The 14,617-nt window shown below is 56.1% G+C and overlaps 1 protein-coding gene across 35 annotated transcripts in view; it reads left to right on the plus strand.

Annotated features, from left to right (window-relative positions):
• The first annotated feature begins 43 nt into the window (after positions 1-43).
• The window catches only part of PCBP3 (poly(rC) binding protein 3), a 54,389-nt gene continuing 39,815 nt past the window's right edge, over positions 44-14,617 (plus strand). For 4 of the 35 annotated variants that reach the window (XR_015804742.1, XM_088167582.1, XM_088167592.1 and 1 more), the window contains exons 1-4: positions 1,723-1,928; positions 4,536-4,626; positions 9,562-9,636; positions 10,790-10,896. Coding sequence is in view for 29 of the 35 variants with exons in the window: in XM_088167582.1 (XP_088023708.1) it covers positions 1,767-1,928; positions 4,536-4,626; positions 9,562-9,636; positions 10,790-10,896 (435 nt within the window). In the remaining 6 variants the exon portion in view is untranslated. Of the gene's footprint in view, positions 466-1,451; positions 1,570-1,719; positions 1,929-4,535; positions 4,627-8,410; positions 8,790-9,561; positions 9,637-10,789; positions 10,902-14,617 lie in introns of those variants that run through there. The other 31 variants (XM_088167589.1, XM_088167599.1, XM_088167593.1 and 28 more) reach the window with 19 other exon arrangements.

Consider the following 14,617-nt stretch of genomic DNA (forward strand, 5'->3'; position numbering starts at 1 on the left):
GGGGACTACAAACCCCACAGTGCAGCGGGCGGGAGGAAAGGGAAGAGGAGCAGGAACGGGAAGAGGAGCAGGAACAGGAAGAGCCCTGCCGCCCCTGGGACGGAGCTGTGCCGGAACCTGCGTGTCCCAGACGGGGACAAGTCCCCTCCCGAAAGCATCGGCAGAGCGTGAAGGACCCCCCCTTTCCCACTGCCCTCAGCCGGGTCAGCTCCTCGCCCACCTGCCGTGGCCTCTGGGCTGTGGGCCCCGGGGGACGCTGCCCCCGCCTTGGCTCCCTCCGCCGATTTATGATACCCATGGCTGCTTGGATTTATTTCTGCACCCCGTTTGTTTCCTGGGGGTGGATTTGTTCCAGTCTGCGCTGTGCCGCATCCCAGAGGTTGCCCGCTGTGCTCCAAGGAAAGCTCCCGAAAGTTCTCATCCCCCCGCCCAGCCTGGCAGCAGTCCCCGAGAGTTGGTTACGGGGTGAGTCCGGCCATCAGGACCAGGAGGGGCTGGAGCATGGCCGTGCACTTCTCCTGGAGGGAAGAGCATCCCTAGAGGAGGTGGAGCCCCCCGAGAATCGGGCCCTGGAGCTGGTGCCCCATCTCCCGGGAGATGACGCATCTTCCGAGGATCTTCTCTCCCCGCCTTTCCCCCCTCCCCCCTTTCCCAGCGCTCACCCTGCCAGAAGCAAATGCGAGCTGACAGAGCTCGGTTATTCCGCTGAAATATTTATATGTTCCCGCCTGGAAGTGCGGCAGCAGGATCCCAGACGTCTGGGGACTGTCACACACACACACACTCACACACATACCCGCCCCACACAAGCCAGCCTGTAAGGTCCAGGCAGCCCTGGATATTCCCACCCAGAGGCTTCCAGCCCCACTGAGCCTCCCAGGTGGTCCTGGGGAGGGTGGCCAGACCATAGCAGACGTGTCCGCCACCTCCCTGTCCCCACCCTGTCCCTCCCGCGGGCAGGTGGGACCTGTCTGTCCATCCCCGATGGCCAGGATAGTGGCAGAGTTATGTCCCTCCCTTAAACGCAGCCGGGTCCGGGTGCAGGAGCTCCGCCGGGTGTGGGTCCGGGACGATGCTGGGCACCCGGGAAATGCCAGCACCCCGGGGTAGAGTCACCCTGGGGCAGAGTCACCTGGGACTGCCCCCAGCCACCACAGGGCAGCGGCAGGGACTGGGTAGGGGCAGGAGCGGGGGCTGTAGTAGGGCGAGGGCAGTGAAGGGAGAGGGGCAGGAGTAGCGACTGAGTAGGGGGGAAAGGAGGAGCTGGGACGGGACGAGCGGTTTAAGGGCAAGACCAGGGGCAGGGGCTGTTTTAGTGACAGGACAGTGGGGCGCTGGGGCAGGAGCAGGGGCTAGAGGAGGAGTTGAGGCAGGGGAGGAGCCGGTTTAGAGACAGGAACAGGGGCAGTGTCTGGGGAGGGGAGGGAAGGGACGGGGCAGGGGCAGGAAGTCGGGGGGCTGGGCAGGGCTGGGCGCTGCCGCTGGGCTCTGGCTGCCGCCGCCCCTGAGCCAGCCCTGCCGCTCCCCGCCCTGCCCCAGCCGTCCGTCCGTCCGTCCGTCCGGACACAGGTAGGGCTTTGCCTTCTCCGGGGAGTGTTTTGTGGGCGTGAGGGGCTCGGGACGGAGCTCCTGGTCCCGCAGGGGCACCCCGGTACCTAGAGCGGGGATGGAGGGTGGCTGTGGTGGCGGCAACATCGGGGCGAGGCGGCTCCCGGTGCGGTATCACTCCGGGGAGCGGAGGGCGGGCACCCACCGACCCTGTCCCTATGTCCCCCCCGTCCGCAGGGGGTGCCCCCGTGTGCTGCCACCTTCCTGGCTGCGTGTCTCTGCCAGGCTGCTGGGAGTTTTCGATCCCTGGCTCCCAACCTTGGGAGGCTCCCGGGCTCTGCTGGAATAATCCCAAAGTGCTGTCCCTGCTTGGGGATAAGGTAGGGGTCTCAAGGAGAGTGGCTTTCTGACCCCCCCCCCCCCTCCACTCGCCACTGCAAGAAGTGTGCATGGGGATGGGTCACGGCGGGGATGTTGCATGGCTTTGGGTGGGAACATCCCGAGGGGTCCCACGGTGTGTTTCTGAGCCCTGGCTGCTGCACCCATGGGGTCTCACGGGTGACAGGCTTGTGGTCATTTATGAGCCCGTGCTTCAGGTGTGGTGGTCACCAAGTGGTGCCACAGCATCGGTGCTGGGGGGAAAAAAGGGGTCCCAGGCCTCCAAACTTCCCCTGTAGCTCTGGGTGGATATCTCCTGGGAACGCATTTCCCCAGGCAGGACTTTTCTGTCCTTCCTCTGAAATCACAATCATCGTAGAATCACAGAATATTTTGGGTTGGAAGGGATCTTAAAGACCATGTAATTTTAAGCCCCTGCCACAGGCAGGGCTGCCACCTCCTCAGTCCCTAAGCTGGTTCTTCAGCCTCGAGGGAGCAGTGGGTGTCCTGTGCTGGGGTTGCTCCCCACTGCAGCCCCCACCTCTCATCACATGGAGTGGGCTCAGGCGGGCTCAGTTTATTCAGCTCTGGCTCCTGGGGTAGCATTTATTGCCCACCTCCTTTCAGCAGGTCCTCCTGGGCTCTGGGTGAGACCCATCCTGGGGAGGGGTCTGTGCAGCAGCCTGGCCAGTGCAGCATCCTCCGACACTGCAGAGATCTCCACCCCATGCGGATGCTGCGTGGCCCCCCGGGAATTGCTGCAGGGATTCCCCCAGTCCTGCAGTCAGCCAGGGCGGATGGGACAGCTTGAGGCCGTGGTGTCCCTGGTGCTGGGGATGTGGGGGAATGCCCACTGCTGTGGCATGGAGCGGGTGTTCCAGGCTTTCCAGGCCTGGATGGTTCATGCTGCCCATCCTTGGGAGAGCAGAGAGCATCGATTCATCCTGAGGGATGCAGTACAAGGGAGCGGGTGGTCCTAGTGGGAGACACAGGACATTGCACCCGGGATCTGGGGTGGGCTGGCAGGGGCACAGGGATCCCCCAGGTGGAGGAGATGCTCAGCTGTAAGACTGTAAGGAAGCAAACTGGGGATGGGGAGCACTGCAGAAGGTGAAGAAGCCACTCAGATTCTCTGTGACCTAATCCAGACTTTCAAGGAGCATTTCCATAGCGGCCTGTGGGAGGATGTGAGAGGGAAATCCCTGTCTGAGCTCACTTTAGATGCCCTGGGCAGGTCCATGCAGATACCAAAACACTGCCAGATTGCTGGGGCGGGTCAAGCGATGCTTGGCTGTGACAGGAGGCTTCAGCCCAGGTTAGTGGGTACCAATATAACCCCCAGCACCTTTCCCTTCTCCTTTTGATGGCCCCAGGAGAGGCTGGGCATGTTTCGGGGCTCTGTACAGCAAGGCTGCAGTGCTGCAGCCACTCCTGGGTGGACCCTTTACTCCCAGCCCTGGGCAAGGAGCATCGTCCTCCTCTTACCCTGTCCCAGCTCAGTGATGCTCATGCCCACTGCCACAGCCGTGGTTTGAAGCTTCCACCTTTCCATGCTGCAGGATTAGGTCCATTGTCATCAGGTTGGCAGGAGAGCTGAGTGCTGGCACCTCTCTGCCTGCCTGCAGGGAGGAAAACCTCCTTTTAACACAGAAATTCCCACCTGTCCCCAAGGGACTGTTTTCTGTCAAGGAGGGAATATGGGATTCTCCAGCAGGCTACTTGCCCCTGTTTCGTGGAAAGCCCGTCAAATTTTGGCACATCAGATAATGAGGATCCCATCAGAGCTGCAGATGATTGGTGGGTTCCTAAATGAAACAAGGACTCAGGAATGCAGGAATCAAGAGCCTTTTCCCCAAAACAGCGAAATAAAGAGCTTCAAATTTTCCACCTTATTTTTTTGAGTTGTGTTTTCCATCTGTTGGACCCCAAACATTGTCCTGTTTGCTGGACAGGCTTTGTGGTGGGACCTGTGAAAGAAAGGTGCCGTTCCCCATGTGGGGGGTGTGGGTTTCCAACCCCATTTGGTCTGGCAGCAGCCTGTCACTGCGGTCTCATGGCATGTCCCCCTCCCTGCCCTTGCCAGGGCAGTGTTGGCACCGTGTCCACCAACCTGGTGGGTCCACACAGTGTGAAAACCCAGCACTGAGCAGAGGAGGAGAAAGGATCTGCATGGAAGGGCAGCCAGCCAGCTTCTGCCAGGAAAGGGTTAATCCTGGAGCTCCTGCTCTGATATCCTATTGCTGGCTACTTTGGGTAAAAGCTTATTTGGCTCTGTTTCAAGGGCATCAGGCTGGAGAATGACTCATGCATCCCTGCCACCAAGGAGCAAACCCTCTTGTCCCTACTCTCCCAGCACAAGGTGATGATTTCCTGAAAATCCAAGTGCCCCAGAGGCCTCTGGTCATGCCTTAGAGGACTTTGGCTAGCTGGGCTGGGAAAAGTTGCATCTAGGACTTGCTTGTCCTGAGGGAATTGAGGTGGTGACATCTCTGGCACGGGTTCAAATGCTTGCGTGGGCGTCCTCAGGATGGGGACCTGCTGTGGAGGGCACATTGTTTGGAGGATGTGTTTGACTCCCTGTAACTGCCTCTCATCCCTTTATTCCACAGGGAAGGAGGCACCTATCCAGCTGCAGCTCCACCCTCCCAGCACTGCCAGATGTGCCTCCACGTTGTGCTGTGCCTGCAACCCACTCTGGAGGTGAGCAGGCAGGACTGGCACCACCAGGGGCCTGGGGCTGTCCAGGGGACTCTTGGGGTCATGATGACATGCTCCCCCCTGGCACAGGTCATGCAGCCTGGTGGCCATTCCAGGCTGGACAGTGCTTTGGACATAGGATCACAAACATGGGCATGGGGACGTCATCACTGTGGGCACCGCCGTGGAGTGGTCCCTTTTTATGCAGATGATGATTTGTGATGAGTCTCCTGCTGCCCATTGTGCTCTGAAGAGGATTAAAGTGAGGCCTTTTGGTGGTGGCAGTGCATGAGGGCATCCAGGGAACATGTCCTCGTGGTGCAGGCAGAAAATGGAGGGCTTGGGAAAAGTTTTGAGGTTTCAGGGTCATTTCATGCCAGGCAGCCTAATCCATCTCTGGAGTGACCCTGCTCAGGGCAGCAGCTGCGCCAGAGACCTCCAGAGATGCTCGCTCACTCTGTGCCTCTAAGTTTTCCTCAAAATATGGAAACAATTCCTTATTTAAAGGCTTTTATTTGACTGATAACATGAAAGCAGAGCCCAGGCTATCTGGAAATGAAGCCCTTCCCTGGGACAGTGTGGCTCCATGGGGCAGGCAAGCCTCAGTTTCCTCACCTGGAAAACAGGATTTTCTGGGGTTGCCTCAGGAAAATTTTGGGATTTTCCCCAAATCTCTCCTCCAGGGCATGGGGATGGATTAGTGAGGGACTTTAAACTGCTTGTTTTGACTGCATAGCTTGAATGGCCATGGTCCCTGGGGACACACCAATGGCTCACCCTCTGTCCCAGGCTGTTCCTTTGGATGTGCAGGGACACTCAGAAAGGTGTCACTGATGCTGTGCCACGCTGGTGGGTGTCACACCTCATCAGGGCTTCCCCAGGCTCTGCTGGCCATCCATGATCCTCCATCCGAGGTGCAGGGTGCAGTCCAAACCCGGGTGCAATCCAAACCCAGATGCTGCACATCCCAGCCTGTACTTTTTCCGTCCTCCCCTGGGCTGCAGTCTCCTCCTTCCAAGTGCTTTTGAGAGCTCTCATGCCTGTCTTCATCAGCTCTCCCGCCTTGGAGTTTTCTGAGTAGGGCTGACAATATCTGGTGAGGCATTTGTCCCTTGCCAGCACACAGGCGGAGTTTTCCTGCTCTTAGGCAGGGAAGAGGGGACGCAAGAAAGAAAGGAGGAGAGGATAAAAAAACCACACCCCAGAAGAATGAAGGGTGGCATGAAATTTGCTGACCTTCTTACTCTCCGTGGCCTCTGGAGCAGAAGGAAAATGAGTTGGGGAGCGTTGATGCTTGTGGATGGCCCCGGAGCAGGACCAGGCTGTGTGTCCTTGGCTGACCTCCGGTTTGGGGTCTTTGGGGCAGAAACACCTTTCTGAAGGACATGGGGTGAGCGTGGCTGGGGGTGATGTCCATGGAGGGATCTGCTTTGACACTGGCACATTGTCATTCCCAATCCTTCTGGGGATGCCTGTGTTCTGGAGACAGCGTGTTTGGCTCTCTAGATCCTATCCTGTGGACCTGGACTATCCCATTGCAGTGGACTTAATCCTCCTCCAACCGTGAGGAGGGACCATTTCACCGTGGGTAATCCACCTAATCCCAGTGGCTGCTCCTCCAGCTTCCCACACCCACCAAGGACCTCTTAGTCTTGAAGAAGCCTCAGCCCTTCATGGCTGGTGAGAATTTTGGAAGTTTTAAGAGCTCACCAGACGTGATTTTCCCCACAGAGACGCCAGCTGACGTGTCTCCCTGTGCAGGACATGTAAAGCTTAGCTTGCTGGGACCTAAATATCTGCTTGTCCCCAAACCGGATCCCCACCAGGTACCCAAACTCCTGGTTGCCTTCTCCGCCCTCAGGGGTGCTGTGATCCTTCTGGGTATGCTGAGTGCTGCTGGGTTTGCCAGAGGAGGGAGGAGAAGGTTGAATGTTGAGCTTCCCCCCTTTCCAACCGATTTGTACTCTAGGAGATTAGTCCCTTCCTGGCTTACAGGGGGATTTGTGGCTGCTCCATCTGCTCGAGCCCAGCAGGTCAGCGGGTGCCAGAGAGGAGCAGTCTGAGCCCAGCTGCTGTTTGCACTCCCAGGCATCCCAGGGAAAGGGCTGCACCCTTCTTTTGGGTGGTTCTGGCTGTGTTTGTTGGAAAGGAGCAAAAATCCCTGGAGCCAGGCAGGTGAAAGTCATGCTTGTAATGGGGTTAAGACCCAAGACTGTTTATTGATGGAGCTGGTGAAAACCGTGTGGAGTAATGTCAGTGGTTTTAAGCTGCTTTTTAGGCTGGTGGAAAGGCTTGAGGATGCTCCAGGATCTCCCCTTACAGCCAGGATAGTTGCAGGGAGATGATTTTCCTGTAAATCCACTTGGTCTTTAGGAAAGCAAGCAAGGCAGGTGGGGAGAAGAGCATCTCCCTGTGGCATTTGGGGGGGAGTGGGGGTGTTTGGTGGCTCACAAGTACTTTTAGATCCAGGTTTTCCCGAGGGGAAAGCTGGGAGGTGATAGGGGTGATACAGGGCTCTCCCCTCTCCTGCTCCATCGCTCCTGTCTCATCACCAGTAGGTGGTGGGTAGGGAAGAGGCTGGAGGTAGGTGAGTTAGGGAAGAGCTTGTGCCAAGTGGACTTAGAGAGGCTGGATTTATAGGGACTGACGGAACTAGGTTTGTGGAACCATGGGGGGGCTGCTGGCTGACGCTGGGGGCTGGGGCATTGCTGAGTGCCATCCTACTCCCAGGATGTGGAGACCAGGAGCCTTTGCCTGTGCCCAGATCCCAGCCTAGAGCAGCTCTTGTGTGCTGCTGGACCCAGGAATGTGCTCCCTGCCATGCTGCTGCCTTTTCCTGAGGTATGGGGCTGAATGTGGGACCCTGCTAGACCTTCCTCAGCTCCCAGAAAGCACCAGTTTATGTTCTAAGGTGTCAGAAATGACAAACAGGGGAGATTTGGGCAGCACGGATGAGCTGATGAGATGTCAACCCCGCGGCCATCCGGCTCTCCCACCCCTGCGGAACCCGGAGCTGACCGGTCCCAGCCCCCCAGCGCCCTTCCCCTTCCCCTTCCCCTGCTGTTTGGTCAGGAACGCCGATGGAGGCTGCCAGGTGTCAGCTTGGAAATCTTTTAACTTTCCTTCGTCTCCGCAAATGGACAATGTCTCTGCTCATTAGGTACCCGCCCAGGGGGCAGATGTCAGCTCTGTTCATGGCTTTTCTCAGCTCATCCCTGCCCGGGGTCCTGACGGCTCTGCAGCGCTCGGGTCCCATCGAATCACCCGGCTTTGCCTGTGGGGCTGCCCCTCTGCCAGCCCAGCGGCTCCTCCCCTCGACCCCACCCCGGGCTCGCTGCCTCCCCCTCCTCACGAGCAGAGTTCGCAAGGATTTTTAGTTAAAAGGCTGGAAAATCACAGGCACCGGTGACACCGTGTGTGTGTGTGCGTGTGTGTGTGTGTGTGTGTGTGCTGGAATTGGTTTTCCTCACCCAGGCAGTGCCTGGGAGGAGAAGGCAGCTTTGAAGGCAGCCCTTTGAGGCTGATGCATCCCGACAGCTTGTTCACTGGGACATTAAAATCATTGCCTCTGTCTGCGTGGAACACCCGGGCAGGTGGATGATGGGAACACAGGTCAGGGGAGGATCCCTCTCTCCCTGCGCAGGCAGCGGCAGCGCCCAGAACCTCGGAACAAAGCGGATCTCGGCCGTGCAGGGGCTCCTGCATCCCCAGCGGAGGGAAGGGGAGTTCCTTCCAGCGTAAAGGGGGCTGGCAGCCTGGGGGGCAGTGGAGGTGGAGCTGTCTCACTGATATTACTGTCTGTGTCGTATACTATACATCAGGGTTTGGTGGTATGGTGAGAGAACATCCCATCTCCATTCAGATCTCATTCCATCCCATCTTATCGTGCCTCATCCCATCCATCTAATCCCATCACATCTTGTCTCATCCCTATACCATCCCATCTCATCCCATCCCAGCCATTCCCATCCACATTCCCATCCCATCTGTCCCTGACCACTGCACAACACGTCTTCCAAAATACCTTGAATTTTCCCTGGGGGGTCACAGCAAAGCCGTAGGACCTCTCCAAGCTCTCCACACTCTCTGCAGAGCTTGGACCTCCCACAGGTGCCCCACGGTTCCAAACATCCCGAGGAAGGTTCCTGATGGTCACTAAGAGCCAGGTACTCACTAGGGAGGGGGAGCCGAGGTCCTGAGTTTGCAGGAGAGGCAGGATGGGTGTCACAGCAGGCTTTGGTATTTTTGGGAAAGGGGAGTGGTACAGAGTAGGGGATATGGTATTTGGGATGGTAGGATAGGGCAGTATTCACAGGGAGTATTCACAGCCCTGTGGGACCAGGCACTGGAGCTGCTCTCACATGGAAGTACCACCAGCTCACCTGCAGCTAGGTGGGTGGAAAGGGTGGGGCATAACAAGGGGCAGAGCTGCTGAGACATGGACCCATTTTTTATTAAGAAAACTGCTAACAAATTCCTTAATGCTGCATTCCCTGGATGCTAAGCCTTGCCTTGAGATAAACTCAAACCTAGGACCTGGAAGATGAGTGCAAGTCTCTTCCCCCATGGATTTGTGGGGTGTGGGCTGATGATTTGTGCCCACAATGGCCCTGGGAAGAAGGTTTCCTTGCAACCCCTTGTCCTTCCAGCATCCCTACATCCTTGCCTGAGCTCCCTTTTCATGGGTATGCTGATCAGACTGGTGCCATGATGAGGATTCTCTCTTCTTACTATCAGTCCTGGAATCAGTGACCAGCAATTGGTACTCATTGGAATAAAACAATTACCAAGGACTCCTCTGATTTGTCTCTGGGATTCCTTGTTCCCTGTGCTGCCCTCGGCCAGGGCAGCAGGGCAGGGAGGATGCTCTGTGGGTTCCGGGTGGGGGTGCTGGGGCTGCCTGAGCTCCTCAGGGTGCTGAGATGTGCTGTCTTCCAGATCCCTCCCTGCCTCCTGCACTGCTGACCATCAGCTCCACAGGATCCCTGACCTATCCCTGCGGGTCCTCCAACGGTGAGTCACAGTTTGGGGTTTCCATCCTTTCCAGTTTTTTAGCTTTGGCCAGAACCTATGGGACTGGATGTTGCAATTGTAGCAGTTACTGGGATTTAGTTGCTGGCTTGTATAGGCTCAGTGTAGAGCAGGGAAGTCCCTCAGCGTCCATCCTGGGACCTATGCTGCCTGCAGGTGACACCAGCTGGGGATGTAGCCACTGCCTTGGGGGACATGGGGAGAACCATTGAGAGAAAAAACATGAATTCTGAGGACAGCTGGTTGCTGAGAGAGGCTGTGTATGCTCCATCCTTGGAGGTTTTCAGCCCCAAAGGGATAAAACAATGGGCAACCTGGGTCACCCTGGGCTGTGACCTTAGTGCTGATGCTGCTGCGAGCATCAGCAGCACTGAAGACTGACCTCAGGAGGTCCCATGGGCCCTCCCCGCACTGACAGATTCCTTCCCACGGTAGGGAAGTGCCCAGGTCACTGGGGATGAGCACAGAGGTTGCCGAGTCACCAGGCAGAGGAGGGTTTTCCCTCTTAACACACAAGGTGCTCCAGCACACTAAGAGCAGCATCATGTCCAAGCAAGGGGTCTGCAGCTCACCCACCCTGCTGCCCAGGGAATATTCTGGGCGGTGGGAAAGGTTTTCCTGCCCTCTGGCACTCGGCTTATTAGCGGCTGAGGCTGCTCCATTGATTGTATTGACGTGCACGCCCCAGTTAACTTATTGGGAGCAGCAGCAAAAATCCAGCTGGCACCCGCCACCCATGGCGCTGAAACGTGCTGGGTTCTTTCCACCACTGTTGGATTTTTGCAGGAAGCAGGCTCCTGACTCCACAGCTGGGCACAACCACAGGCAGGTGACCACAGAGGAGGACTGCTGGGCTGTGGTCGCCAGGGAGACTCTCTGGCATCCCAGGGATCCCCTCCTCCACAGGATGATTTGCCATGGTTAGTGGATGCTGAGGATCTGCCCAAACCTGTTTGCAATGTAGAGAAAAATATAAGTTCTACTTGCCTATCCCAAACACAACCTGGAGGTGATGCTCTTGATCATTCTCCCCTGACTCCCAGCCTGTGTCTGATTTCTCTCTGAAGTTCACATTAATTAGGTTTGGTCTTTCCTCTGTGCCGTGCCTTAACCTCTGCCATGTCCTGGTCTGCAGGCTCGTGCCGTGGACTGCTGGGCTCCCCCCCCGTGCTCAGCATGCCCTTTTCTGGTGCAGCCAGACCCTCCCAGGAATCACTCTGGAGCTCAAGGCCATCCTGTAGGGTAAGGTAAGGTCCTTTCCAAGTCATACAATCCCAGAATGATTCGGATTGGAAGGGGCCTTAAAGCTCATCTTGTTCCTTGGGGGCACCTTCCACAGGCCCCGTCCAACCTGCCCTAGAACATTTCCAGGGATGGGGCAGCCACAGCTTCTCTGGGCACATCCTGGGAGGAGGGGTCTTTGCAGGTCCCTTTGGCTGTGAAATACCTGCAGGGAGGGTGCTGAGGCCTCTCTCCTGCATCTGTGTGGATCTCCCATCCCACTCTCTCTGCCCTCGCTACCTGCTTTCCGCCAGGCTGGCCATTCCATTAAAACCAGCGAAAGAGCTAAGCTGGGAAGTGCAGAGACGGGGTGATTTTCATCAGCCGCTCTGCTTTTGTGACTAAAATAGATCTGGAGTGGCCCCAGGCCATCGTGTTGTCCCAGGCACTGACTGGCACGAATGGATGGCGGGGCAACATTTTCCATTAGTGGAGAGGAGGATGTATGTCTCCAAGGGAGAAGACAGCTCCATAAAGCAGAAACGTAGTGACAGACAGAGCCATTTCTCTTTTCTCCCATTCCTTTTCTGAGTGTCACTTGTCCCTGTTTTCTGCAACAGAAAACGTTGGGAGAGAGCGGCCAGAGCAAACTGCCTGCACCTGCAACATGAGGGTGTGTTTTGGATAGGGGGATGAAGGTTTCCCAGAGGAGCTGCAGGTGACCCAGTAAGGTGCAGCGAGGATAGAACTTGCCAAAAACACCTGTAAGGAGGTTTATCCATGGTCTCTGGTGATGTGGTGGGTACTGATTATGTCTGGTCTGAGGTTTCTGCCATCACCTGTCCAGCAAGTGTGTTTTATTCTCTGTCTTTAGTGAATACACTTTCCTGCAATATAAGGCTAAATTTGGGTGAATATCACGACATCTCATAGCTCTCATCTCCCTCGGGGAAGGTCTCTGACATAATTTTTCTGCCTTCTCATGCTCCCTGTCCACCATCCCATCTCTTCTCCCAGGAGTGTGTCCCAGCCCCTCTCCCACATCCACAGCAGGGAGAGGAGCCTGGTGCCTGTCTCTGTCCAAGTCCTCCCCAAGGCTGTGTCTTGGACCTCTTGCCCTGTGGGATTCCATCCTCGGAATTCAAGGCTGATCCTGTGTGTGTGGTATCGTGACATTTTTAAAGAAAAACTACAGCTGGGAGAAACACATGGAAGAGCACAAGGTGGGATTGTGGCCATTGTCCTGTGTCCAGGAGTTGGACTCGATGATCCTTGTGGATCCCTTCCAACTCAGGATATTCTGGGACATTACGCTGGAAAAACTGCTGCTCCACCTCCCGTCCAGGTGATGGGATGAGTGATCACTGCTGATGCTGGAAAATGGAGATTCTATGCAGTTAGCAATGTGCTCAGGTGGGAATGCTGATTCTGGAGATGCTGTGGAGTGGGATCTGTCCATTCCAGCAAGGCAAACAGCTGTGACACGAGGCTGCAGGGTGCTGATGGTGACGTCCCGCCAGTGCCAAGCCATTTCCCAGTTTGACCCTTCTGCTCAATCTGAACTTGAAGGTGAACAAGCAGAGCTCACCCATCGATCCAAACTGTGCCGATGAGTGCCATGCCCTGCGGAGAGCTCGGCCCCCAGCGCCAGCTCCCTCTCTCCCCCTTTTGTTCCTGCCTCCCCTTCACGCCTTTCCAAAGCCATTAGTCAGAGCGTAGCACTCCGGGCCGCCGACCTTGCTGGGGGCCAGGGGGACAACATATAGGTCCCTGTAGAGAGCTGTCCCACTGTCTGATGGGCTTCTGCCAGCTACCACTGCCACCTCTGCACTGCTGGTAAGCCTGGCATCTGCCTGCCATCTGCTCGGGGGTGTGGGGAGGCACGGGACAAGGCCAAGGGGTTGATGCCCGTCGTGCCAGGAGCCATATTTTTCATAGGCAGTGACGTTATCTGTCGAGTCATGCTCTGGTTCTCCCGATTTAAGGGCTCTGATGGCTTCACGTGAGCAAAATACACTTTGAAGCATCTCTCAGTCTTTAGCTAAAATGTCATTTGAGCTGACAAAATGTATTTTTTTACCTATTGGGAAGCAAAACCTGTTTTGAGGTTGGGAACTTAGAACTTGTCTTGGCTAATACGTGAAAAGGTCGGGTTTTGGGGGGAAAGAAGATGATGCACCTTCACTTCACGTCTTCTGTGCTTTAGCCATGGATTTTTTTCCCACAGCTGAAAATAACAAACCATTTTAATCTAAGTATTGCTTGTTCTGATCTTTTAATCCAGCTTGCTTTCTGTCGGCACAGCGGGCTGAAATGATTTATTTGCCTGCCTCTCTATTATATAATTATTGGGAAGATTACTGGGGAGCCAGCTTTAGCTTCACTGGGGAAGGAGGAGGAGGCTGAAAGGTGGGGCGGGGGTTCATGGAATCACAGAATCATGGAATGCTTTGGGTTGGAAGGGACCTTAGAGGTCATCTCGTTCTGACCCTCTGCCGTGGGCAGGGACACCTTCCACTGTCCCAGGGTGCTCAGGTTTCTTCTCTGTGGCCATCAGAGAACATGAGAGGGGCAAGCGGCAAGCTGGGTGCTTTGGGCTGTGGCCATAGTTTGCATTTGAAAATTTTAGTGTGGGAAGTTTCTCCCCTAATGTGTATTTGTTGGAATTGAGTGCCCCATGATCTGGCTGGAGTGTGACCCTCCAAGCCAGAGAGGATTTGGGTGAGACCCTGCACTTTTCTACACTGTTTGGGGCCTTTTATGGCTCTTCTTGAGGTTTTGGGAACAGCGTGGTGAAGCAGTCTTGCCACAGGAAGAATCTGGAATTAGGGGCTGTGCTCCTGATGCTTCCCGTCCCTGTGCAGAGCCATGGAGGGGGAACATCTGCAAGGAAGAACCAGCATTTGGGATATGGTGATGATGCCAAGAAGGGCTGGAGGTGGCGTGCTCAGCTGCTCCTCCAAGGAGCCTTAGGTGCCACCTCTGCATAAGAAGGACTTGAGCCCTTGGTTGAGGAGGTGGCTGGGGACAGCTGCTCTGCAGAAGTGACATCCAAGGGAAGATGCCCAAGGTAGATTTTGCCAGAGCTTTCAGGTAAATCCCTGGCATGGAAAGATGGCACAGCCAAGGGTTGGCACAGCCAGGTGGAGACTTGAGTTGCCAGAAAAATGCACCTTCCAACTGGTGTGACCAATGGGCTTGAGCTTTGATGGACAAAACGTGAGGATGTCTGAGGACTTAAAAAATTATTTTTGCCTTCCCCAAACTGAATGTCCGGACACTGAAGGGCTGGTACCTGCCCTGGCTACTGAGGGAACCATGGCCAGCTGGGATGTGGTGGCTCAGAGCTGGGACAGGGGGACACCCCCAGCACCAGTCAAAATCAGATACTGGGAGCAGTGGCTTGGATTTCCTTGCTCCACAGGGTCTCAGGGACCTTTTTGGGAACCCCAGAACTGTGCTGCATTTTGGGCTGGGTGAGTGCAGGGGGACACTGAAACAGCCTTTGGGCCTGGCGTGGCCATGGGCTGGGGGGAGTAGGTGGTGCCCACCCGGAGTGTGCCATGTTCCCCCCACTGCTCTTGGTCCAGCTTGCCAGAAAGCTGCTCCAGCAGTCTCCAGAGGAGGAGATTGTCATCTCTTGGAGCAGTTGTTTGGTGCGTCAGCCAGGAGGGCAGCAGAGGATTGGAACAGCTGAGGAGGGGTCAGGAGCAACATCAGGGCACGAGATCATCTGGTTTGG

This window comes from Sturnus vulgaris, chromosome 7 (assembly GCF_052056855.1).
Source record: "Sturnus vulgaris isolate bStuVul1 chromosome 7, bStuVul1.hap1, whole genome shotgun sequence".
Classification (NCBI taxonomy): Eukaryota; Metazoa; Chordata; class Aves; order Passeriformes; family Sturnidae; genus Sturnus; species Sturnus vulgaris.